At 49.4% G+C, this 26,692-nt stretch overlaps 1 protein-coding gene and 2 long non-coding RNA genes across 4 annotated transcripts in view; 2 read left to right on the top strand and 1 right to left on the bottom strand.

The window, feature by feature from the left end:
* Window positions 1-26,692, top strand: part of LOC309537044 — a 101,729-nt gene that overhangs the window by 67,315 nt on the left and 7,722 nt on the right. The window lies entirely within an intron of this gene.
* PLEKHG2 (pleckstrin homology and RhoGEF domain containing G2) overlaps window positions 1-26,692 on the top strand; it is an 83,099-nt gene that overhangs the window by 48,685 nt on the left and 7,722 nt on the right. For both annotated transcript variants that reach the window (XM_082230940.1, XM_082230939.1), the window contains exons 6-17: window positions 1,454-1,500; window positions 2,894-3,044; window positions 6,115-6,246; window positions 8,665-8,847; window positions 10,454-10,546; window positions 11,393-11,479; window positions 13,971-14,004; window positions 14,918-15,019; window positions 16,510-16,611; window positions 17,868-17,884; window positions 18,876-19,139; window positions 20,969-22,403. In XM_082230940.1, coding sequence (XP_082087066.1) covers window positions 1,454-1,500; window positions 2,894-3,044; window positions 6,115-6,246; window positions 8,665-8,847; window positions 10,454-10,546; window positions 11,393-11,479; window positions 13,971-14,004; window positions 14,918-15,019; window positions 16,510-16,611; window positions 17,868-17,884; window positions 18,876-19,139; window positions 20,969-22,403 — 2,647 coding nt within the window. The remainder of the gene's footprint in view (window positions 1-1,453; window positions 1,501-2,893; window positions 3,045-6,114; window positions 6,247-8,664; window positions 8,848-10,453; window positions 10,547-11,392; window positions 11,480-13,970; window positions 14,005-14,917; window positions 15,020-16,509; window positions 16,612-17,867; window positions 17,885-18,875; window positions 19,140-20,968; window positions 22,404-26,692) is intronic.
* Window positions 9,175-26,692, bottom strand: part of LOC309537043 — a 67,476-nt gene continuing 49,958 nt past the window's right edge. Inside the window, exon 3 of the long non-coding RNA XR_014221785.1 lies at window positions 9,175-9,292. This is a non-coding gene — a long non-coding RNA (uncharacterized lncRNA). The remainder of the gene's footprint in view (window positions 9,293-26,692) is intronic.

The following is a 26,692-nucleotide window of genomic DNA, read 5'->3' as shown; positions in this document are numbered from 1 at the left end:
TTTTTTTGGAAGCCGCCCAGAGTGGCTGGGGAAGCCCAACCAGATGGTCTGGGTATAAATAATAAATTATTATTATTATTATTATTATTATTATTATTATTATTATTATTTGCATGGACCTAAATTTCTAGCATGCGATTCAGCCCCTCTCACGAAATAGCGAGAGTCTGGAGGTAATGTTAAATCAAACAGGGATTAGACAAAATGGAGGGGAAGGGGGAGTCAAAGTGAGGGCTGTCAAGTAAAAAAAAACCTTTCTGGGGAGTCAACAAATTCACGGCGGTCAAGACTATAAATGGTCACTAGCCATGAAGTAACTTTATTGAGATCAGTCTGCTTTCTCTGCTTCTTTATATATAGAAATATATTGATTGCTCTGTTCTTCCTCTTGATTTTTTAAAATTATTAGTATTGATGGTCCAGCTGGTTTTGACTTCGGCTGGCATTTGACAGTCTCGCAATTGGATTTGTAAACTATTTTCTGGGCTTTGTAGTGGGGAGGTGGCGGGGGGAACTTTTTAAAGTAAATAAAGAGTAGTGTTTTCCAGCCGAGAGCGGAGCATTCCAGAAAATTGCATCTCATATCCTCTGTGGTCTCACACCGTTATAAATGACTGCTTGGCCTTCGCTCTTTACCGTATTTTTCGCTCTATAGGACGCACTGGACCACAAGACGCGCCTAGTTTTTAGAGGGGGAAATCAAGAAAAAAATATTATTTCCCCCTCCCCCCAGCCCCAAAGAGCAAAGAAGCCAAGACAGGGAGCAGGATCCATCCCGCTCGCTGCCTTGGCTTCTTTAGCCACGCTTCTTTAGCCGCGCTGGAGAGGTTTAGCTCCCGGCTGGAGAGGTTGCGCGGCTATGGCAGAAGCCAAGACAGCCAGCGGGATGGATCCTGCTCCCTGTCTTGGGTTCTTTAGCCTTGCGCAGCCTCTCCCGGCTGGAGAGGCTGCGCGCGGCTATGGCAATTCCCCCACCTCCCGCAAAAGCCCACGGGAGCTGCGCACCCTTTAAGGAGCGCGCGGCTCCTGCGGTTTTTTCTATGAGGAGGGAGAAGGGACTGATGCGGCCAGTCAGTCCCTTCTCCCTCCTGGGGAAACTTGTGTGCGGCTTTTGGGGGCTTTTCCCGCCTGCCTCCCCCCTGCATTCGCTCCATAGGACGCACAGACTTTTCTCCTTAGTTTTTAAGAGGCTAAAAGTGCGTCCTATGGAGCGAAAAATACAGTGATTCAAGAGCATAGGAGCTGGCTTGTTGAAGCAATCGGAAGAGAACTCTCTCCCCTGCCCTCAGCTAAGATTTTGTTCAGGAAAAGGTTGCAGAGTGCATTGGAAAGAGGCAGAGAGTCCCTAAAGCCCAGTGTTAAGTAAGGTTATAGCGCCTCCTACTGGCTGTTGAAAACTAACAAGCCTTAGGCACCTCAGTGCACACTAACGTGGCTCAATTAACTCTTGCAGAGTGAAGAGTTTGATATCTACACCTTGTACTGTATGAACTACCCAAAGTAAGTAAGTCTTTCTTTCTTGGCACATGTCTGGGCCTCGTAGCGCATTTCTGCTAAAATCCCCTGGTGGCCCCCGAACCTATCATTCTCAACCCCGACTTCGAGGAAAATCTTGCCCAGATCACTCTCGCTATGCTGAATTTTTTGCTTCTCATTCATGTTATATTCTTCCGCCAGTTTCCATTCCTTATTTGCTTGGACAGTGGTCCTCCAGGTTAGCAACGTAATTTCTAAGTGCAAGTTTGGTGAAAAGTATTTTTTTAGTAAGCAGAAAGATAAACCATTGAGATGGGTAAACCAACATGGGGCTGCCCTTAATTTGGATCATGGTGGGTTCTAGCTGTCGAAATAATACATTCCATACTTATTTACGGATATATAGTTGAAGGTGGAACAGGGGAGTCTGCAGGGTTTGTATATGCCATTTTTTGTAGCACACATTTTCTCATGGTCATTTGTGACTTCTTAGCCAGCTGTTGCTCTGTCTGCATCCCTTCCCATATTATCTCAGACAAGAGAATTTTTTGGAGTAGGCTTGGATCATCTCAAGCATTGCAGGCTCCAGTGCAATGAGCTTTTGAGTGGGTTTGTGGCAATATAAGTGATGGGAGTAACATCAGATTGTTTTTTAAATTAAGTATACCACTGAGGATTAAGTTGGTGGTTTGAAAATCACCTGTGGTCCCACAATAGTCTTATTTTAACACAAAGCTAGTGACTTCATCTTCAGTATTTTAAGAAGCCTTGCTTTATTGGAAGTGCTAAGGCTGTTCACCTCAGGAAATTCAAGAAGATTATTTAAATTTGCTTGTAGCTGCATTCCTTCTTGACCAGCTTTTTTTCATTAGTATAGACCATATCTACGGGACGGCCTCTCCTGGTCTGCCCCGCAGAGGACCTTAAGGTCCATGAATAATCATAGTTTAGAGGTCCCAGGCCCTAAGGAAGTCAGATTATCCTCCCCCAGGGCCAGGGCCTTCTCAGTGATGGCTCCTTCCGTCGGGCCTGTAAGACAGAGCTATTCCGCCTGGCCTCTAATTTGAATTCATTCTGATCTTTTATTTCCCTTCCCTTCCAACCTGCTCACGCCTTCCAACCTGCTCATGCTCAATGCATGCCACAACGGGCTGCAGCTCTGCGCCTTTGAAATGTCCAGGAGCAGTTTTTTCTTCCCTGCTGAGGACTAGAAACTTCGGCGAAAGCTGTTGAAAGTCAAGATGACTTCCGCTCAGCAAAATCCTAGATCGGCCCAAGGAAACAGCCTTCCTTTGACGCCCTCTTCCCTTTCCGCCAACTTCTCCCCTTCCTTCCCACCCCCTCAAAGTTGTTTGTTGTTATTATTATTATTATTAAAAGACAACAATCACACGCCCCATTTCTCGCCCTCCCATAGCTCGGTCTCGGTGCTTCGGGAATGCATGGAGAACGACTCCCTGGCCAAGTTCTTCCGCGAGAGGCAAGCCACTCTGTCGCATTCGCTGCCCCTGGAGACGTATCTCTTGAAGCCGGTCCAACGGATCCTGAAATACCATTTGCTGCTGCAGGTCAGGATTGGGCCCTGGCGGGCTTATCGAGGGTCTGGGCAGAGTGGGAAAATGCGAGGGGGAGGAAGGCTGCGGAGGTTTGGAAGTGGCTCTTTAGAGCAACGTTTCCACCAGACATTTAAAGCACTAGGATGCCATGGCTGCCCCACAAAGAATTTTGGGAGTTGCAGTTTGTTGAGGACGCTGGGCACTGTTAAGAGATTCCCCCCGTTCCCCTCCCAGGCAGGGCTACGTTTCCCAGAGTTTCCTGCGAAGAGGGATCAACTCTGGGAATCGAAGCTCCTGGACTCTTGTACTGTGATCGCAGCTTTGCATAAGACAATAAAACCTTCTGTATTGGGCCAAGGGCCTGTTTAGTCCAGCACCTGGTTGTTGCAGTGTCAATCAAATACCTTCATTGGCATCGCAGTATAAAACTGGAATATTTAAAAAGACAAGGGCAAAGCTGTCGAGGGTTATAAGGTCACACTATGGCTGTGTGCATTTGGATATTCTGTCTATTTCCCGAAAGGATAGTTCATTGGGAATCCTTTCGAGTAAAATTGTGGTTAAAAAGGAAGCAGTAATATCTTTGTCGGGATCTGGGTGGCGCTGTGGGTTAAACCACAGAGCATTGCTGATCCGAAGGTCAGCAGTTCGAATCCCCGCAACGGGGTGAGCTCCCATTGCTCGGTCCCTGCTCCTGCCCACCTAGCAGTTCGAAAGCACGTCAAAGTGCAAATAGATAAATAGGTACTGCTCCGGCGGGAAGGTAAACGGCATTTCCGTGCGCTGTTCTGGTTCGCCAGAAGCGGCTTAGTCATGCTGGCCACATGACCCGGAAGCTGTATGCCGGCTCCCCCGGCCAATAAAGTGAGATGAGCCCCGCAACCCCAGAGTCGGCCACGACTGGACCTAATGGTCAGGGGTCCCTTTACCTTTAATTTTTCTGTCCCAATCTGCCAGGAGAAACCTTATTTGGCTTCTTCTCGGGGGTTGTGGGCCAGAGGTCCCACATTTTGCTCGGCATCAGTTGGTGAGGTCTGCTGTGTAAAGGGCTGTCTTGTCGCAGTGTCCAACAAAATGCCTGCGGAGAAACCTGCAGCAGGATTCGAATACAAGAGCAACGCTGGCCCCTCCTAGGGCTTCCAGCAGCTGGTGTTTAGGCGCACTGTGATCTCCGACCATGGAGGCCGATCACAGCTGTTGTGGCTAGTTTCAGAGTCTTTTGCCTAGCGAGGAAGCCCCTCTGTCGTGGACCGGTTGTACTCTGCAAGGGAAGAAGGCTCAGAGCCCAGGGACAACGCGGAGTGGTCAGAGGGAGAAGGCTGGGGAGAGAAGGTGCCGGATGCTGAAGGGGCAACAGGACTTAGTGAGCAGGGAGAGTCTGTGTCAGAGAGGAGCAGAACTGGAAGCAGGAAAAGAGAAAAGCCAAGTGGCCGAAATGAAATCCCCTGCGTTGCAAAAACAGAAAACTCTGAGACTACGCCGGCGCTCCTCCTTTTGTTCTTCCCACTTCACACCTCTCCTGATCCTGGGAGACCAGGACGGAGGGGAGCTTTTTGCAGCAGGCTCCTTCACTGGCCTGACTCATTTCCGGCACTTTGAACAACCACAAGCAACATGCGGTTAATCATGATCTAACAAAAAATGTGTGTGTAACATCCTATTGCTTCACAGCTTTTTTGTTGTTGATCAGCTTTTTGCACTGTTAAGGGATTGCTGACCTATTTCTATTTGAAGTACCTGTAGGGACAACTTATTTGCTAGCGAAGAATTGCCATTGAAACAGTTCGTTATGTGGAAAAACGATTCTATGTTTGGAGCACCTATTGCCACACTTTCACAGCATTTTGACTGTTGAAAGACAATTTGCCTTCGTTTCAGTTTTCTTTGATGCTGACACGCTTCCTAATTTTGTTCATGGAACATTGATTTGACTCTTATCATTTGTGACTTTATGCAAGGGTTACATACTTTCTGCTTACGAAGTGTGAAACAATATAATGTTATAATTTTTTTGCTAGATCGTTATTAGCCACGTGTTGCTTGCGGTTGTTCAAAGTGGCAGAAATGAGTCAGGCCAGTGAAGGAGCCTGCTGCAAAAAGCTCCCCTCCGCCCTGGTCTCCCAGGACCAGGGGAGGTGTGAAGTGAGAAGAACAAAAGGAGGAGCGTCGGCGTAGTCTCAGATTGCTTGGGAAACTCCCTGCAGAGGAAGGGACACAGCCGGCTGTGATGAGGTGGGGACCTTCAGTCTCCGCAAGACATACCGAGAAGAGTCATTAGGCCCGGCACTCGGGCGCAGACCTTGTTTCTTCTAAGAAATGAGGTTCGTGCAATTTATTGGAAGAAGCGGACCATTTGGATCCCTTCCAGTCGGGATTTAGGCCTCATCATGGGACTGAAACTGCCTTGGTCGCGCTGGTTGATGATCTCCGGCAGGCTAGGGACAAAGGTGAGAGCTGCTTCCTAGTTCTGCTGGATCTCTCAGTGGCTTTTGACACCATCAACCATAACATCCTTCTGGACGGTCGTAATGAATGCGGCAGCTAGACTGGGGACTGGGAGCGGCCGCCGAGACCACATAACACCGGTCTTGAAAGACCTACACTGGCTCCCAGTGCATTTCCGAGCACAATTCAAAGTGTTGGTGCTGACCTTGAAAGCCCTAAACGGCCTCAAAGGCCCAGTATACCTGAAGGAGCGTCTCCACCCCCATCGTTCAGCCCGGACACTGAGGTCCAGTGCCAAGGGCCTTCTGGCGGTTCCCTCGCTGTGAGAAACCAAGTTACAGGGAACCAGGCAGAGGGCCTTCTCAGTAGTGGCACCCGCCCTGTGGAACGCCCTCCCACCAAATGTCAAAGAGAAAAATAACTACCAAACTTTTAGAAGACATCTGAAGGTCACCCTGTTTAGGGAAGCTTTTAATGTTTGGCAGACTATTGTATTTTAATATTTTGTTGGAAGCCGCCCAGAGTGGCTGGGGAAACCCAGCCAGATGGGCGGAGTGTAAATAATAAATTATTATTATTGCCGGCTCACTCCTGACCATCTCCATCAAGCAACGCAGACTTTGCCTTCCCTTCCCAGGAACTGGCAAAGCATTATGACAAGAGCAGTCCCGGCTACGACGCCGTGGAAGAGGCGAGCATCACCATGACGGCTGTGGCTTGGTACATCAACGACATGAAGCGCAAGCAGGAACATGCCACCCGGCTGCAGGTATTAAAAAGGGGGAAACTCAAGAGCTGATTGTGCCGAGGGCACACCAGAATTATTTGAGGTCCTCAAGAGGGGACCGGCCAGATGTTTGCTTCTCTGGGTGCTATGGCAGAGAAGATCTTTCAGCAGGTACTTGCCTCCGTTACAGCAACCTGAGCATGTCGGAGGAAATAATCCATTATACATTGCTGAAAATGCATATGACACATCGCATTATAGGAAAGTTTTTACTGTTTGATGTTTTATTATGTTTTGATATACAGTCCTACCTCTGCTTACGTATCCCTCTGGACACGTAAACTTCGGGTTGCGAACGCAGCAAACCCAGAAGTGTATGCTCCAGTGACAAAGTTTTCGCAGTCGGCCGGGCCTCTGGAACGGATCCCGTTCGTAACCAGAGGTACCACTGTATGCTGTAAGCCACTCAGAGTGGCTGGGGAAACCCACCCAGTTGTGTATAAATAGTAAAATTATTATTATTATTATTATTAGTACTATTATTATCATCAAATCAGACCAGTCCCCTTCCCCTTGGAGCTTATGAACCCCCCCAGACTATCTACCGATTCAGTATTTGTTTGCAGGAACTTTTGCACCACAATTAGACTTTGTCCCTCCCTTAATTGATCATTTGGTCTGATTCATTTGCACAGACAATGAGCAATCATCCTGATTTGCTTATGAGCTCTTGACGCATCTTGCCATTGAGCGTTCATTGACACACATGCGCACCCTACTTTGCAACGCATTTCCCTATTCCTTTTCAAATAATAATAATAATAATAATAATAATAATAATAATAATAATAATAATAATTTTATTTGTATGCTGCCCTCCCTGGCCAGAGCCGGGCTCAGAGCGGCTAACATCATATAAATAATGCAATATGCATAAAAATAAGCAATCAATCGATTAAAATGTGCCCCAAAATTAATTCAGATAAATTAAAAATAAAGTTGAAACTGAACAAATGATAATCCTCAGGTTAAAATTGAAAGCAGTTAATACTTGCCAGGAGCAACTGTTTCCACTGATATTATAAGGACCTGTGTGCAGGCTAGAAGAAGAAGAGAAGAAGAGTTTGGATTTGATATCCCGCTTTATCACTCTCCTTCAGGAGTCTCAAAGCGGCTAACATTCTCCTTTCCCTTCCTCCCCCACAACAAACACTCTGTGAGGTGAGTGGGGCTGAGAGACTTCAGAGAAGCGTGACTGGCCCAAGGTCACCCAGCAGCTGCATGCGGAGGAGCAGGGAATCGAACCCGGTTCCCCAGATTACGAGTCTACCGCTCTTAACCACTACACCACACTGGCCTCTTTAATGCTTGTTCTTATACAGAAATAAAAGAATCAGACTGAACCCCGACCAAAGGCCTGGTGGAACAGCTCCGTCTTGCAGGCCCTGTGGAAGGATGTCAAATCCCGCAGGGCCCTGGTCTTTTGTGACAGAGCGTTCCACCAGCCCGGGGCCATGACTGAAAAGGCCCTGGCTCTGGTCGAGGCCAGTCTAATCTTCCTGGGGCCCAGAATCTTCAGGGTGTTATTATTTACAGACCGTAAGGCATTGCTTTTTGAATGTGTGCTGGGGCACCAGAGCGTTATAAACCCGCTTTAATTTTGCAAGCCCAAAGTCCCAGAATTCACCTGAAACCCTCCTGCAAAATAGGGGCATCCAATGTCGCGCAATACTGCATTCAACCAGTAGGCAAACTCAAAACCGCCTCTATTTCTAAACAGGCCATACTCTTAAGAGGTCCTGCTCTGAGGGCCTTCTGGCGGTTCCCTCGCTGCGAGAAGCCAAGTTACGGGGAACCAGGCAGAGGGCCTTCTCGGTGGTGGCACCTTCCCTGTGGAACGCCCTCCCACCAGATGTCAAAGAGAACAACAACTACCAGACTTTTAGAAGACATCTGAAGGCAGCCCTGTTCAGGGAAGTGTTATGTACTGAAGTTCTCACCCTGGGCCAGCAGGGGGATACTGTAGATAGTTTTCACTCAGGTCCACATATGCAAATAAGGGATCGAAAGTGATGTTCAGTGATTGGATAGTTACAGAAAGTGGCTACTGTTGCGCTGTAGTGGAGCTCTATATAAGCAGGCTGGCTGAACCCTTCAGTTCAGTTCTGTTCAGGCCTGTGAATAAACAAGAGCTGTTTGAAGAACCACTGTGTCGTCTGATATGTTCACCCACAAATTAACAGGAAGCTTTTTAATGTTTAATAGGTCATTGTATTTTAGTGTTTTGTTGGAAGCTGCTCAGAGTGGCTAGGGAAGCCCAGCCAGATGGGTGGGGTATAAATAATAAATTATTGTTGTTATTATTATTATTAAGTTGCGGCTAGTAACTCTTTCCTCTTTGGGAGCTGAGCTCTGTCTCCTTGTTTTCCCTCCGTCCCCATGCCTCTGCCCTTTTCCTAGGAGATCCAGAGGCAGCTGGTTGGCTGGACAGGCCCAGAGTTGGGGGCTTTTGGGGAGCTGGTCCTGGAGGGGCAGTTCCGGGTGCCGCGGGCACGCAAGGAGAGGGTCTTCTTCCTCCTCAGCAAGGTGGTCCTGATCGCCAAGCGCCGCGGAGAAGCCTTCGTTTACAAGAGCCACATCTTTGTAAGAGGGGCTGGGGGAGGGTGTGGGGAGGAAGAACGAGGGGCCCAGATTTTGGGGGCATGTAGAGTCACAGAAGGGGGACGTGGGTGGCGCTGAGGGCTAAACCACAGAGCCTCTTGGGCTTGCCGATCGGAAGGTCGGCGGTTCAAATCCCACGACGGGGTGAGCTCCCGTTGCTCGGTCCCTGCTCCTGCCAACCTAGCAGTTCCAAAGCACGTCAAAGTGCAAGTAGATAAATAGGTACCGCTCTGGCGGGAAGGTAAACAGCATTTACGTGCGCTGCTCTGGTACGCCAGAAGTGGCTTAGTCCTGTTGACCACATGACCCAGAAGCTGTACGCCGGCTCCCTCGGCCAGTAAAGCGAGATGAGCGCCGCAACCCCAGAGTCGGCCACGACTGGACCTAATGGTCAGGGGTTCCTTTACCCTTTACGCTACTGAAGGCCCTTTCTATGTCCAGTTGTCCTATGTCCCTGTTTTTTGTGTTGAATATACAGTTATACCTCAGGTTAAAAATGCTTCGGATTAAATCTTTTCAGGTTGCGTCCTGTGGTGACCCAGAAGTACTGGATAGGGTTACTTCTGTGTTTCACCGCTCACGCAGATGCTCAAAATGATGTCACATGCATATGCAGAAGCGGCGAATTGTGACCCGCGCAGACGCGGGTTGCGTTCTGCTCAGGTTGCAAACGGGGCTCCGGAACGGATCCCGTTCGCAACCAGAGGTACCACTGTATGCTATATGGTAACTGATGGACCTAATCAGTATCTCAAGACATTTGTGTATGTTGCCCTGCAACCAGTCCATGCAGAATGTGGGCACCCTATATATAGAAAGGAGCAAATTGGTGATATTTTAGGGAGCAGGCTAGCGGGTGAGGCCCATGACTTACATCACAGGAGCCTACACAACACAAAACACTGTTGCTGTAGGTAGGTTTTATTTTATTTGTTTTTATCTTATATTTTGGAAATGTACATCCAGGTTTTTTCCCTTTAATTTTTTTGGGGGGGCCCCAAGAGAGTGGGGCCCTGAGCTTGTTTAGCTTATACAGTGGTGCCTCGCAAGACGAAAAGAATCCGTTCTGTGATTCTCTTCGTCTAGCGGTTTTTCTGTCTTGCGAAGCAAGCCCATTGAAGGATTAGCGGAGTAGCGCTTTTAGCGGCTTATCTGCTGATCGGATCAGCTGATTAGCAGCTTAGGAAAAGGGGGGGAGGGGGGAAAACCAGCAGAAACTCGCAAGACATTGTCGTCTTGCGAAGCAAGCCCATAGGAAATTCGTTTTGCGAAGCACCTCCAAAACGGAAAACTCTTTCGTCTAGCGAGTTTTCCATCTTGCGAGGCATTCGTCTTGCGGGGCACCACTGTACGCAAATCAGGCACTGTTTATACTCCTCCTTGCTTCAGGCAGAGTCTCTGCCTGTTGATTCATTTTTAATCTCATAGCTCAGTCCTGGAAGAGCATTTGTTCTGAAGGCAGCGAGGGCACTTCCAAGATCATCCTTGCTGCTCTACAAATGTTACTGCTGTCTTCACGCCAAACGGTTGGACGAGATGTCGCCGTTTCCATTCCATTTTTCTTCTATTCCTGCCTCTGACTCTACAGTGCTGCAATCTGGCTCTGCAGGAGAACACAAAGGACCCCATGAGCTTCAAAATCTCCGACCTCTCCATCCCCAAACAGCAGCACGTGGTACAGGTGAGCTCCGGGGGGGGGGGGTTCAAAGTCGAGCCGAGCTGGAAGGCAAAATGAAAGCACAAAAAATGCCCCCAAACATTCCGCAGGGCTTTGTGGATTTCAAAAGTGTGTTAGTGCATCAAAAAGTGCATCCTTTTATACACCTGAGATACCCGGCTGTGGAAGATGCACCCAAAATATCAATAACAAAGAAGCCAGAGACATATCTTCTTGGATTGATAGATGAAGAGATACCACGGGGGAAGAAAAGAATTTTTCTATATGCAAGTACAGTTGATAGAATAGTGACTGCCGCTAGGTGGAAGTCACAAACTATACGCACAAAGGAAGAAGGGATTTGTAAACTAAATGAATATTTAATTTTGGCAAAGTTAACTGCTATAAATAAGAAATCAGTCGAATCATACAATTTATAAAGGAGCGGAAATGTTTTGATGAGTATATGGCAAAATATTGCTCAGAAAAAGATAACACTAATATGCCTAGATTAAAATGTGAAGTACTGGGTGGAAGGAAAATTAGTAAGGAAAGAGAATAAGGATATCTAGATGACTCGAGAAGACTGTAGAATGCAAAGATTAGTGTAAATTGTATAATGTGGGGAAAATCGAGTGGGGGCAGAGGGAGAAAATAATAATATGATGGATTGAGGAAATATAAATGTAATTGTATGGGGAGGAAATGGTGTTGGCTTTGGTACATTTGTATTGTAATGTAATATGTGAAAACCAATACATAGATAGATAGATAGATAGATAGATAGATAGATAAGAAAAGAAAAGAAAAGAAAAGAATGGAAAGGAAAGGAAAGGTAAATGCCCCAAATGCTGGCCTTTGCTACCGCAGGTGAGGAACCAGGAAGAAAAACGTCTGTGGATCCATTATCTGAAGCGGTTAATCGTGGAGAATCACCCAGCATCCATCCCTCAGAAGGTAACTGGGGTCCAGGAGTAGTGTTACCTGCTGGTGGGAGTTAATCTGGAATCCTGTTAGACCTTGTGGAGGTACCTGTATGGCTCAGGGAGAGAGAAAGAGAAGTTAGAGGTCCCTCTAGCCATCTGTTTCATTGTGCATTCACAATATTTATTTGTTTATAAAAATATTTACATGCCGCTGTATCATCAAAATATATCACTCCCAGTCACCAGTCTAGCTGCCGCATTCTGGATTAATTGTAGTTTCCGGGTCACCTTCAAAGGTAGCCCCACGTAGAGCGCATGGCAGTAGTCCAAGCGAGAGATAGCCAGAGCATGCACCACTCTGGCCAGACAGTCTGCGGGCAGGGAGGGTCTCATCCTGCGTTCCAGATGGAGCTGGGAGACAGCTGCCCTGGACACAGAATTGACCTGTGCCTCCATGGACAGCCGTGAGTCCAAAATGACTCCCAGGCTGTGCACCTGGTCCTTCAGGGGCACAGTTGCCCCATTCAGGACCAGGGAGTCCCCCACACCAGCCCATATTCCTGCCCATATTAAAAGCCTCCCTAAACAGGGCTGCCTTCAGATGTCTTCTAAAAGTCAGATAGTTCTTTATTTCCTTGACATCTGATGGGAGGGTGTTCCACAGGGTGGGTGCCACCACCAAGAAGGCCCTCTGCCTGGTTCCCTGTAACTTGGCTTCTCGCAGGGAGGGAACCGCCAAAAGGCCCTCGAAGGAGGTCCAGCAGAACAATGGGGGTGGAGACGCTCCTTCAGGTATACTGGACCGAGGCCGTTTAGGGCTTTCAAGGTCAGCACCAATGCAGATCTCTCAGGACTGGTATTATGTGGTCTCGTCGGCTTCTCCCAGTCTAGCTGCCACATTCTGGATTAGTTGTAGTTTCCAGGTCACCTTCAAAGGAAGCCCCACATAGAGCGCGTTGCAGTAGTCCAAGCAGGAGATAACCAGAGCATGCACCACTCTGGAGAGACAGTCTGCGGGCAGGGAGGGTCTCGTCCTGTGTACCAGATGGTAGACGGCTGGACGAACGGCATGGCTCAGAATAAGGCAGTGTCCTCTGCTTTGTGTCACCCCAGGAGTGGGTTGTTTGTGGATGGATTGCCATCCCACCTTTTTCTCCCTGGGGCTTCAGGTGGCGTGCACGGCTCTCTCTCCCCCTCCTCATTTCATCCCCACAACCACCCAGTGAGGTAAGTGAGGCTGAGAGGCAGCGACTGGCCCAAGGTGTCACAGTCCTTTCTACGGGTGATTGAAGTCCTGGCTGAGGACGTTGGGACCGGGGGCAAGATGGCGGGGTGGGAGCAGGAATGAGAGTCCGGAAGCCAGGGGTCCGAGGGTCAGGAAGGAAGGAGTCATGAAGTCAGGGGTCCGAGGATCAGGAAGGAAGGAGTCACGAAGTCAGGGGTCCGAGGATCAGGAAGGAAGGAGTCACGAAGTCAAGGGTCCGAGGATCAGGAAGGAAGGAGTCACAAAGTCAAGGGTCCGAGGATCAGGAAGGAAGGAGTCACGAAGTCAGGGGTCCGAGGGTCAGGAAGGAAGGAGTCACGAAGTCAGGGGTCCGAGGATCAGGAAGGAAGGAGTCACGAAGTCAGGGGTCCGAGGGTCAGGAAGGAAGGAGTCACGAAGTCAGGGGTCCGAGGATCAGGAAGGAAGGAGTCACGAAGTCAACGGTCCGAGGATCAGGAAGGAAGGAGTCACGAAGTCAGGGGTCCGAGGATCAGGAAGGAAGGAGTCACGAAGTCAACGGTCCGAGGATCAGGAAGGAAGGAGTCACGAAGTCAGGGGTCCGAGGATCAGGAAGGAAGGAGTCACAAAGTCAAGGGTCCGAGGATCAGGAAGGAAGGAGTCACGAAGTCAGGGGTCCGAGGATCAGGAAGGAAGGAGTCACGAAGTCAGGGGTCCGAGGATCAGGAAGGAAGGAGTCACGAAGTCAGGGGTCCGAGGATCAGGAAGGAAGGAGTCACGAAGTCAGGGGTCCGAGGATCAGGAAGGAAGGAGTCACAAAGTCAAGGGTCCGAGGATCAGGAAGGAAGGAGTCACGAAGTCAGGGGTCCGAGGATCAGGAAGGAAGGAGTCACGAAGTCAAGGGTCCGAGGTTTGAGAAGCAAGGAGTCAGGAAGTCAAGAGTCCGAGGGTCGAGAAGCAAGGAGTCAAGGAGCCAAGGTCCGAGGATCAGGGAGCAAGAAGCCAAACGCAGCAAGGCAGGAAACGTGTTGCTGTGGCAAAGAGCCGAAGGGAAATGCTGACCTTATATCCCTTCCCGGCTGTTGCCACCAGGTGCAGTGAGTTACCAATCGGCCTCACCTGTGCGGCCGCACCTTGCCTCTCCAGAACAAACTTAGAAAGGCCCCAGTCCCGTGAGCTTCATGGCCGAGTGCGGGGATTTGAACCCTGGTCTCCTGGGTCCTCGTCCGACTTTCTGACCTCTACACCACTCTGTCTTGACCGCACCTGACTCTTCCTTCCCTTTTGCTCTTTGTTGCAGGCTAAGCAAGTCCTGTTAGAGAACAGCTTCCAGGGTAAGTGCCTGAGTCCCTATTCCCCCTCCTTCCCAAACTCTTCAGCAGGCATCCCCAAACTCCAGTCCTCCAGCTGTTCTGGGACTACAGTTCCCATCATCCTAACCACTGGTCCTGTTAGCTAGGGATGATGGGAGTTGTAGTCCCAAAACATCTGGAGGGCCGAGTTTGGGGGTGCCTGCTCTTGAGGTTTTTTATTTCCATTGGATCTTAGCTCTGGACTCTTCTGCATAAACCCAAGACACCTGTCTCCTTGCTACAGTGGTACTTTGGTTCTCAAACTTAATCCGTTCCAGAAGTCCGTTCCAAAACCAAAGCGTTCCAAAACCAAGGGGCGCTTTCCCAAAGAAAGTAATGCAAAACGGATTGATCCGTTCCAGCCTTTTAAAAAGAACCCCGAAAACAGCCATTTAACATGAATTTTACTATCTAACGAGACCATTGACCCATAAAATGAAAGCAATAATCAGTGTACTGTACTATAAAATAAATAAGACAGTACTGTAGATAATAAAAATAAAAATAATTATTTTTTCTTACCTGCACTGATGATAGTCATTGTTTAGATGGATATTTTTCTTAATCATTTCCGCAGTCACACAATCAATCAATCAATCAATCAATCAGTAGCTGAACTGGGTTCCACACAGCCACAAAAACAAACAAACCGAAAAAGCCTCAAAATAAATAGCAAAAACAAAAGCGCCATACTTAATCCATTCCGGAAGTCCGTTTGACTTCTGAAATGTTTGGAAACCAAGGCACCATTGTTGCAGGCGCCCCGGAAACAATAGCTGACAACCGCAATGGATGTTTGGCTTCTGAAAAACATTCAAAAACCGGAACACTTACTTCTGGGTTTTCGGCATTTGAGAACCAAGGTATTTGCATTCTTTATTTTCATTTGCTGCAGGCTCCCCAGAGGTCTTCTCCAGCCCAGGGGCTCCCAAGAAGACCTTACCTTCGACGCGGGTTGATGAGTCTGTGGCGTGCAGCCGAAACCGGCATCAATCGGGTGAGGAAGTCATGAAATCACAGAATTGTCGAGTCGGAAGATACCCAGGGGTCATTTAGTCCAGCCCCCTTCAATGCAGATGAAGGAGGGATGAGAAGGGATTTGGTGCAGTTCACATTTAAGGGGAGAACTTAAATGATGATCTCTCCCAGCAGCTTCATATAGATACAGTGGTGCCTCGCAAGACGGAAAACTCACTAGACGAAAGAGTTTTCCGTTTTGGAGGTGCTTCGCAAAACGAATTTCCTATGGACTTGCTTCGCAAGACGACAATGTCTTGCGAGTTCCTGCGGGGTTTTTTCCCTTTCCCCCCCCCTTTTTCTAAGCCACTAAGCCGCTTATCAGCTGATCCGATCAGCAGATAAGCCGCTAAAAGCCGCTAATCCGCTAATCCGTCAATGGGCTTGCTCCGCAAGACAAAAAAACCGCTAGACGAAGAGAATCACAGAACGGATTCTTTTCGTCTTGCGAGGCACCACTGTATTGAAAAGCATGGGGGCGAGGACAGAAGCCGGAGGCACCCCACAGGTAAGAGCCCAGGGGTCTGAACACTCATCCCCCACCACCACTTTCTGAACACGGCCCAGGAGGAAGGAGCGGAACCACTGTATGACAGTGCCCCCAGCTCCCAGCCCCTCAAGACGGTCCAGAAGGATGTTATTTCATCATAATGTCTCTTAGTGTGTTGTGCAAACCTGCTCGTCTGAAAAAGGCTTTTTATAGGGCGCTGGGGACGAGTTTATGTGGCCTAACTGGTAATGGCCTCCCCTCCAAAAAATTAAGGAACCACTGATTTAGTTGTTGTTTAGTCGTGTCCAACTCTTTGTGACCCCCTGGACCAGAGCACACCAGGCATTCCTGTCTTCCACTGCCTCCCGCAGTTTGGTCAAACTCATGCTGGTATCTTTGAGAACACTGTCCCACCATCTCGTCCTCTGTCGTCCCCTTCTCCTTGCGCCCTCCATCTTTCCCCACATCAGGGTCTTTTCCAGGGAGTCTTCTCTTCTCATGAGGTGGCCAAAGTCTTGGAGCCTCAGCTTCAGGATCTGTCCTTCCAGTGAGCACTCAGGGCTGGTTTCCTTCAGAATGGAGAGGTTTGATCTTCTTGCAGTCCATGGGACTCTCCAGAGTCTCCTCCAGCACCAGAATTCAAAAGCATCCATTCTTCAGCGATCAGCCTTCTTTATCACTGCCTTGCTGTGGCGAAGGGGCTTGAATAACTCAGAGAAGCTATAAACTATATCATGCAGGGCCACCCAAGATGGACAGGTCATAGTGGAGAGTTTTGACCAAACGTGATCCACCTGGAGCCGGAACCGGCAAGCCACTCCAGTATCCCTGCCAAGAAAACTCCATGGACAAATACTGATTTAGTAGACAGAGTTAAAGAGCAGCATCCAAGCCACGTGCCTTTGCTACGGAGACCAGGCAAGCTTCAGTAGGCGAGTGAATTCTGGACATGACGAAACTTTCATTTCCTTTTTCCCCAGACCCACCGGAGTTCATGTATAGCCCCGAACGAGCGCGGCGGAGCTGCCCCATCTTGCAGCTGGAGAAGAGCGGTTCTTATCGCCGCGGCCGCAGGCAGTCTGGTGAGGAAAAGTACACAGGTCTCTCTCTTTCCGGGGAATTTCCCATTTCTGTGCAAGCTGGAATGGAGGTTTTGCAAAAGGCGTCCTGCATTCTCCAGAGCGGCACTAGGGGGCAGTGCGCTGCAAGAAAAGCTGTGCTCTTAACAAGCTGCGCAAAGCAATAAATCTTGCAGCAGGTTTGGAAAGCTAAGCAGGGTCCGGTCTGGTTTCAGATTGGATGGGGAACCGTGTGTTTTAATCCCTGCATGGCAGGGGGTTAGACTAGATGACCCTCAGGCAGGGTGGATAAAAATCAATGATTTTAAAAAAATAAAATCAGATTTTTAAAAATTTAAATCAGATTTCTAAAAATTTAAATCAGATTTTTAAAATACAATGCATTCGGAGGAAAAATCTTTCTAAAGATAGCTTTTTATTTAAGTTACATTATAGTCCAAAGGCTATTCATCAGGAAATCAGGATTTGTTTTAAGTTTTTCATGTGAGCTAAAACTCTAAGTTTTTTTAAAAAATAAACCAAACATTTAACCACACCAGTTGACAAATATGCTGTAATGTTATTGCTTTAGTTAAATTAATTGTTATTAAGGAAATGATTATTTTTCTCCTTCCAATAAAGCACAGCAGAAAAGTTAACTTATTAAACCTCACCATAATGATAATCATAATAATGATCTGTCTATGAATTTCTAATGGCATAACCAAATCAGTTATTTTTTATATAACTGTAAAAACTACTCTGGAAATCTATTATTCCAAAAAATGAAACTTTCCTCTGGTTGGAAATACTAAGATTATACCAGCAAGAATGAGTCCTTCTGTAAAAAAATAATAATAATAAAATAAATCAATATTACTGACTAGTGATTTAAATCGTGGTTTAAATCGTTTTGATTTAAATCAAATCCGTGCTGCCCTCAGGGTCCCTTCCAGCCCTATGATTTTGTGATTTCCATTTCTATAAGACCAAACTCTTTCAAATTATGGAGGGTACTGATCTTTAACTGGTGGGTCTGAGCTCTAGCTACTGGGAGCACCACCACCAGGCAGGTTAACTAGGAAACTCTGGGGGTTTTTTTTCCTTTTTTGGGTTGGAACAGACTAGCACGGCTGCCCCTCTGGAACTGATCCTGCCCATTTTTCATTTTAAAGGAAATCCAGCTGTTGTGCCACTGACTCTCATGGTTCCTTCTCTTTTTTTCTTTCTCCTCCCTCCTCCTCTTCCTTTCCTCTGATCGCTGCTGCGGACGTTCTCAGACGTGGCCAAGATCAAGGTAGGTCGTTCTCTGCGACGCATGCGCCTCCTCGCTCTGCATCTCTGTTGCGCTCAAATTCGGGTTTCCCCAAAGAGGCGTCCGGTTGGCCGCTGCGAGAACCGGGCGCTGGACTAGATGGGACGTTGGCCTGACTCCTTACATTCCCAAAATGTGAAATTTGCGTGTGCTTGCATTCTTCCTCCCGTCCGTCTTGTCAAAATGGGCAACCTCTTTGGGGCAGGGACCACTCTGTTTTTGCTGCCGTTACGCCTCGCGTTGCAGTACAGCGACTCTGCTGCTTAATAATAATAATAATAATAAATTTTATTTATACCCCACCCTCCCCAGCCAGAGCCGAGCTCAGGGTGGCTAACATCAATATAATTTCAGTAAAAACTTAATAAGAAAAAAGAAAAAAACCAATTCAAAATACAGGTTAAAATGCAATTTTAAAAGTAGCCCATACATCAAGACCATAAGGGGAGGGAAACATTAGGTCCAGTCGTGGCCGACTCTGGGGTTGCGGCACTCATCTCGCTTTATTGGCCGAGGGAGCCGATGTACAGCTTCCGGGTCATGTGGCCAGCAGGACTAAGCCGCTTCTGGCGAACCAGAGCAGCGCACGGAAATGCCATCTACCTTCCCGCCAGAGCGGTACCTACTTATCTACTTGCACTTTGACGTGCTTTCGAACTGCTAGGTGGGCAGGAGCAGGGACCGAGCAATGGGAGTTCACCCCGTCACAGGGATTCGAACCACTGACCTTCCGATTGGCAAGCCCTAGGCTCTGTGGTTTAACCCACAGTGCCACCCGCGTCCCCCTTACATGTTCCCTAAATGCTCGCCATGGACCAACTGCATGTTCCCCTCTGCTGTCCCCTGCTTCCCTCCCGCTGCCCCTCTGCCAAAGTGTGTAGCCTCCTTGGGGCAGAGACCTCTTTTTTTTGGCTGCCTTGCATTACGTTGACGCTGCGTAGCTCAGCCGTAACGCCGCATTCCCGTTCTGCAGCCCGCTGACAGCGACGGAGAGCTCTTTCCGGCCTCCGAGCCCCTCGGGCCGCCCGGCCCCCCCTGCCCGGTGACGTCCGGTGGGACGGAGATGGACGCCGAGGAATCAGACCAGGACGAAGGGGAGGCGGAGTTCTCTCTGGCCGGAGAGCCGGTCCCTGCCAATTTGTCCATCACAGAGGAAATCCTGGAACTGCTCAGCCAACGGGGCTTGGATGGCGAGTCAGGAAAAGACAGGCCAATTTTGGGAGAAGAGAGGGCGGAGGTGAGTGGCATGGGGTTCAGGGGGGAAAGCGGGTTGAGATAGATGACCTTGGGGTACATTCTGACTTTACAGCTCTGTGGTTCCAATAGGAGTTGGGGATTCTGTGCAAAGCTGGGGGGAAGATGCATAATTATTGATTATTAAGACATCTGGGGGCAGCCCTATTTAGGGAAGTTTTTTTTAAAAAAAAATTATTTTCAATGCAAAATTACAAAGATCGAATCCAAAATAAAACAGTAGAAACAAGGGGGAAAAACCACGAGAGAGAAAAGAACACAAAAGACAAAAAAACAAAAACACACATCTACAAATAAAGCCATATCATCGTTCTAGTCTAATCATTACCAATACATATACACATATTGACTTAGTTCTTTTGTTCTAAGACCTCAAAATTTTTACTCTTTCTAAATTGTTGTGTCTAATGTAGATCTTTACAATTTTTACACCATTTTTTCTCTTTCTTTAACCCTGCAAAACTTCATTACATACCGTTATGCTTACTTAGGGAAGTTTTTAATGTTTAATGCTGTGTTGTGTTTTTAATATTTGACTGGGAGCCGCCAGAAGGCCCTCAGTGCTGGACCTCAGTGTCCGGGCAGAACAGACATCCAGTCTTGCAAGTGTAAAAGCACGTCTGTATTTTGGGATAAGAAGTTTGTGCAGATTTAGGGCCAGAGATTCAAAATGGAGAGGTGGAAAATGAACATACCAAGGGCAGAATTTCCTTATAGTGGCCAGGTTGTTCTGATGCTCGATATCTTTTAGACGTTGACCAGTTAGACTGTTTGCTTTAGTGGGGCCCATAGTGAGTAGGTGTTGTGGAGACAGGCCACAAGGGTGAAGTTTTTGATAGGCGCTTTTATGGGACTCTTGAAGTACTAGGGATGGTAAACCAGGGGGATTTGAGTTTCGGCGGAGCCTGAAGTTACTGTATTTTTCGCTCCATAACACGCACCCGACCATAACACGCACATAGTTTTTAGAGGAGGAAAACAAGAAAAAAAATATTCTAAACGAAACAGTGGATGTATGATTTTTGTGCTTCATGCTGTGGCCACAGACATGTGATCTGACAGTGAGTTTGGAGTAGCCCAATGCAAAAATCCTGTGGATCCATGCTTTGTAACCACGTTTTTGCACCACTGCGGCCCCAGGCAACAGTGGGTGCGTGATTTTTTTGGTGCAAGATGTAGCCATGGACATGCTATGTGATCTGATGGTGAATTTGGGGTGACCCAGTGCAAAAATCCTGAGGATCCATGTGGATCCGTGCTTTGTAACCACGTTTTAAGTGGGGAGGGAAGGAAAAGCACTCAAGGGACAAGGGACAAGCGTGGGGTGGGTGGAGAAGGATGCTGCTAATAATGAAGAAGAGGGGTATAAGGGGAGAAGGCTCCTCTCCTCTCCCGCTTTGCTCCTTTAAAGAAGCAGGCTCTCTGTCCCTCTCTCCTCCCCACTCAGCGGCTCTTCTCCCGCTTTGCTCTTTCAAAGCGAGCCATGGAGGAGGAAAGGAAGGGGAACCATGGATCCTCTGCTCACGACTGCAGCAGATCCCCCCACCATCTGTAGGCATTCGCTCCATAACACGCACAGACATTTCTCCTTACTTTCTAGGAGGAAAAAAAGTGAGTGTTATGGTGCAAAAAATACGGTAAGAGTTCTTTGCTAAGTCCGTACTTCTACTGAAGGGAGACTTGCCTCCAGTCTCAAGGATGCTTTTGGGATGATAACAGCTGGTGGGGATCACCCTCGTTTGCCTCGGGTGTTTGGAGTGGCAGGGAGTTCCCCGGGCCGTAATCACCATCCACCTCGTTGTTCTCTTGCAGGATCCGCTCCTGAGAAATGATCCGTTGGAGGAGCTGGAGGAGAAGGCAGAAGAGGAGGCGGTGGAAGAGCGCGGATCGGAGGGGGAAGAGGCCCCCCAGAGAGACCCCGTCCAGGAACAGCCGCCTCCGATGCCTCGTCATCCCTTCACCTGCGACTCCTCCGAGGAAGAGGAGCAACGGGAGGAGTCTGCTGGTCCGTCTCCTCTCCACGTCCTGGAGAACTTGGAGGACGCCTGCAGGAAGCCAGGAGAGGGGGGCGGTGCTGGCTGCGTGGGGCAGGCGGTGGCAGGTGCGAGAAGCCCGCCCCCTGAGGATCCCGGCCAATCGAAGCAGCCGGCGCCATGTGCCCAAAGCTCCCTGCAGGCGGAGGGCGGAGCCACGCGTGACTCCGCCTTGACGAAGGACGACTGGCTCCTGATTGAGAAAATCAAGAGCTACTACGAAGGGACGGAGGCTGTCAACAAGGTGCCGGGTTCGAGCAAGGTGGAGGGAGCCCCTCCGGTGCCCGCCGGCGTGGTGCGCGAGTCCGTCCTTCGCTTCAACAGCATCCTGCGGCAGAACGATGCCCGGGACGCGGAAGTGGGCGGGGGCAAGCCGGGGAAGCTCCGCCCACAACCGGGCGCCGGCGGCCACGGGAGTCCCGGCAGGAGCAGGAGCCAATCGTGTAACGCCCAGCCGCCCTTCTGCCAATGGGATTCCGGCGAGGGGTGGAGCCACCTGCCCGCAAGCCCCGGACATTCCAAGAGGGGGAGGAGCCGCTCCGACGGCGGCCAATCGCCAGCCGGCTCTGAAGATTCCGCCGGCGGTGAGGCCCAATCGCCTCGGGCCTGCTGTGAGGATTCCGAGAAGGGGCGGAGTCCATCTGGGAAAACCCATAACGTTTCTGGAAGTGGGTGTGGCTTGGAGGAGGAGGAGGAGGAGCCTATAGGACCCGAGTTCAAATCCTGTGCAGAGATCCGGAGGGCTTGGCAAGAGAAGGAGCGGAGCGCTCTGGATATTTTGAAGAAAGGGGGCAAGGGGGCAGGTAGGGGGTTGCCCTCCGCCCTGGAGACGCCGGTTTACGCCGAACCCTTGTGCATCGTGGAGGATTCGGACTTGGAGGAACCGCACTCGGGACCAAGCAGAGACACGGAGGAGGAAGCCCACGGTCCGGGGGCGAAGGGGAGGCAGGCGGCTTTCACAGGCGATGGATCGAGGGGCTACCTGCCCACCCTGGACCTCTACGAGAGCAACGGGGAGCCGTGTCTGTTGGAGAACTCGGAGCGCATCATCAGCAAGGTGCAGGCCTTGGCCAAAATGTACAGCGAGAAAATCAGCCGCCTGAAAGCCCAGGGCAGGGGGCTGGAGAGGCCCCGGGCCCCCCACCACCGGAGGACCCTCGGCAGGAGCCTGGCCGGGGTGCAGGAGGGGAAGCAAGGAGCCGCCATCCCCCACTGTGAGTGAACCCTGTGTGTCACGCGCTTCCGAAACTAGCCTGCCCCCTTCCAGAGGATTCTGGGAAAAGGTGGCCATTTTCTCCCAGCATTCCTCAGGACCAGGGTCATATCTGTGTATCCTCAGGGTGCGGGGTGTTGGAACAAGTCCACAGGCTGCTCTTTGTGCCTCTGGGTGGGGTTTTGAGCAAAGCGAGGGGCCAGCACCGATAAGACCCTGCTGTCCACCTGCCTTCCTTGTTCTCATCCGCAAGGTGTAGGGAGGGGGGCGTGGGAAGGGGGCTTTGCTAGGAATGAGGCAGCAGTGTTTTTGGGTCCATGGTGAGTTTGGGGGAATTTGGGGGGTCATCTGGGTCATATTTATCTGCGGATGAATGTGAGATGGCTTCTGTGGCATTTAAATTCTAGATTAGCGTATGCATTCTGTGCAAATCTGCCTTGATGGGTCCACAATTTTTAAAAAAATGCAAATTGTGGACCCATCAAGGCAAATTTGCACCCAAAAAATCGCACTAAAGTATCTAGCAGTGTCTTTGGGTGTGTTTTTTTGGGGGAGGGTGAGTTCCCTATAATCTCCCCGTCCCCCTCCCCCTCTTGTCATTTTCCACAGGGGAGATGAGATGGGAATAAGGGGCTCTTGGTTTTTATTCCCTGTGCCTTAAGCATCGTTCATATTTTGTTATTCCCTCTCATCCTTCCGAGCGTGATCCTTCCACGCGACGGTCACTTCCAGACTGCATTATTGTAACTCGCTCTACGTGGGGCTACCCTTGAGACTGACCCAGAAACTCCAGCGGGCGCAGAATGAAGTGGCAAGACTCCTTACGGGGTCCTTGCTACTTACGGGGTCCTTGCTGCGAGATCACATTCACCCGGTGCTATACCAGCTGCACTGGCTCCCGGTGGAGTACAGGATCAGGTTTAAGGTGCTGGTTTTAACCTTTAAAGCCCTATACGGCCTAGGACCCTCGTATCTACGGGACTGCCTCTCCTGGTATGTCCCACGGAGGACCTTACGGTCTTCAAATAAAAACATCTTGGAAGTCCCGAGCCACAGAGAGGTTAGGTTGGCCTCAACCAGAGCCAGGGCCTTTTCAGTACTGGCCCCAATCTGGTGGAACGCTCTGTCACAAGAGACTAGGGCCCTGCGGGATTTGACATCTTTCCGCAGGGCCTGCAAGACAGAGTTGTTCCGCCAGGCCTTTGGTCAGGGCGCAGCCTGACTCCCTCCTCTGGCAACCCGCACAGAATTTTGCTTAATTGGTTGCCATCAATTTGATTTAATTAATTTTTATAATGACATATTTTTAGATTGTGTGACTATTTGACTGATTATTTGATTGTTGTTAGCTGCCCTGAGCCCGGCTTCGGCTGGGGAGGGCGGGATATAAATAAATTTTATTATTATTATTATTAGCTACACTCATTGCCTTTTTTTAAAAAAAAATAATGGGAAGGAAAAACAGCTCAGAGGTCAAACTATTGTGTGGAGCACAGGTCTTGAACCCAGCATGCTGGGACCCCAGGATAGGTTAATAATATAATAATAGAATTGTGGAGTTGGAAGGGACCCCGAGTGTCAATAATAATAATAATAATAATAATAATAATAATAATAATTTATTATTTATACCCCGCCCATCTGGCTGGGCTTCCCCAGCCACTCTGGGCGGCTTCCAACAAAATATTGAAATACAATAACCTATTAATCATTAAAAGCTTCCCTAAACAGGCCTGCCTTCAGATATCTTCTAAAAGTCTGGTAGTTGTTTATTTCATTGACATCTGGTGGGAGGGTGTTCCACAGGGCGGGTGCCACCACCGAGAAGGCCCTCTGCCTGGTTCCCTGTAACTTGGCTTCTCGCAGTGAGGGAACCGCCAGAAGGCCCTCGGAGCTGGACCTCAGTGTCCGGGCAGAACAATGGGGGTGGAGACGCTCCTTCAGATATACTGGGCCTTTGAGGCCGTTTAGGGCTTTCAAGGTCAGCACCAACACTTTGAATTGTGCTCGGAAACGCCCTGGGAGCCAGTGTAGGTCTTTCAAGACCGGTGTTATGTGGTCTCGGCGGCCGCTCCCAGTCCCCAGTTTAGCTGCCGCATTCTGGATTAGTTGCAGTTTCCAGGTCACCTTCAAAGGTAGCCCCACGTAGAGCGCATTGCAGTAGTCCAAGCGGGAGATAACCAGAGCATGCACCACTCTGGCGAGACAGTCTGCGGGCAGGTAGGGTCTCATCCTGCGTACCAGATGGAGCTGGGAGACAGCTGCCCTGGACACAGAATGGAACTGCACCTCCATGGTCAGCTGTGAGTCCAAAATGACTCCCAGGCTGCGCCCCTGGTCCTTCAGGGGCACAGTTGCCCCATTCAGGACCAGAGAATCCTCCACACCTGCCTGCCTCTTGTCCCCCCAAAGCAGGCCTTCTGTCGTGTCAGGATTCAATCTCAATCCATTAGCTGCCCTCCATGCTCTTGACAGAAGGCGCTGGCACTAATTGAGCGCCTGCTGGATTCTGGATCCTATTGTTCTAGGACCAATCAAACTGCTGCATTTTGGATCCTATTCAACTCAGTACATAGCAGGCCATCTCTCCAAGCCCGAAGCTCCCCAGAGCGGCATTCAGGTTGTCCAGATGTTTGCCGTTGGCACACCTGCCACTCATCTCAGCCATGGCAAGGGCAGCCGGGGCGTTCATATCATTGGGAAAGGGTCCCGAGGGTCATCTAGCCCAACCCGCTGCAGTGCGGGGACAGTGTTGCATGGAGCTATCTGAACTGCACCTCCCCTCGTCCCAAGCTCCCCAAATTTGTCAGCATCTTAAAGAGATCTCCTTCCCCTGGCTGCGAGATGCAGCGCTCAACAGGCGCCCGGATCCTGGACTTGTCTTGAAAGCACCGCAGCTGGTTACATCATGCAATTAAGCACTTCATGTTCTAATTAAAGCAGAGCCGTAATTGAGATCCAGGGGGCTAAACGGAGACGGCTTGGATTTGTGCATGTGGAGTGAGAGAGACGAACGGGAAGATTTGCTCCAGGCAGCCCTTTCCTTGGAGTTGCAGCTTTCCACTTTTTCCGCCGCTAAATCCTTTTTCTTTCCTGATGATCCCTAGCATGGAATTTGTCTTTTTGTGGGCTGCCACACGCTGGGTCAACATGCCCCAGGATCAGACGGCAAGCCGTGCCAGAATCAGCTGACCCAGAAATTGGGATCCAAGGGGAAGTTTGGGATCTGTGTGTGTGTTGTGTTGTGTGGTTTCCATCTGAAAAGCAAACGGTGCCCTTGGTTTCCCCCCTGCTATTATACCGCCCTAAAGCCCCCCTCCCCGATCTTTTTTGTTCTCCCTGATTTTTGCAGGAGGCCGTTCTGAGTTGTGTTGTGAAACTGGGAGGCGGGTGGTTGATGCTGCCGGCCAGTGGGGAGCTTGGCTTCCTCCTCCCCCCCCCCCCCGTTTTCTGACCTCTCCACTCCCACCGTGCAAGAAATGTCTGCAAAACAAGGCCAGCTGGAGTCTCTTCTCCCCCTTGGACTTTTGTGTCCATCTTCCAAGATTTTGCAGTCGGCAACCAGTGGGGGGGGGGACAACGAATTTTTTCTTAAATCACAAACATTTCCTGTTGCATCTCAGGGCAAAGGGAAGCTCAGCGAAGCTTCCAGAGAGTGCGATGGCTGGTGCCTTAGGAAATAGCATGAAAAAGCAGCAGCAACTAAGCAGGGGTTTCGGACGCCTCTAAAATTTGAAGGGATGCGGGACCTAAATTGCTTTTTAAACAGGCAGACCCTTCCAGGTATTTTCCAGGGACAGTCCCGGATTTACAAAAGCCATCCCGGTTTCTGATTTGATCCCAGAATATCCTGCTTTTCCTTAAGACGTCCCTATTTTCACTGGAGAAATGTTGGAGGGTATGGAGTTGTACAGCCCGCAAGCCAAGGAGATAAGTAATTATACAACCTTTAGAAGACAGCTGAAGGCAGCCCTGTATAGGGATTTTTAAAAAACATTTATATTATGTTTTTATATATGTTGGAAGCCACCCAGAGTGCCTAGGGCAACCCAGTGAGATGGGCAAGGTATAATTATTATTATTATTATTATTATTATTGATGTCCCTATTTCCAACAGAGAAATGTTGGAGGGAATGCATGTTTTAGGAGGAAAGACCATTTCCAAAAGATGACCAAAGTTGCCTCAGCGAACAGGCCAGGGTGACCTTAGCCCTCACTTTCTCCAATCAGAAACCTACCCCCCAAAAAAGATTAATCAACCCTCTCTTGGGTTGATTGATCTATGGATC

The sequence above is a fragment of the Podarcis vaucheri genome (assembly GCF_965113315.1).
Source record: "Podarcis vaucheri genome assembly, chromosome: 7".
Classification (NCBI taxonomy): Eukaryota; Metazoa; Chordata; class Lepidosauria; order Squamata; family Lacertidae; genus Podarcis; species Podarcis vaucheri.
This window is presented reverse-complemented; position numbering and strand designations above follow the sequence as displayed.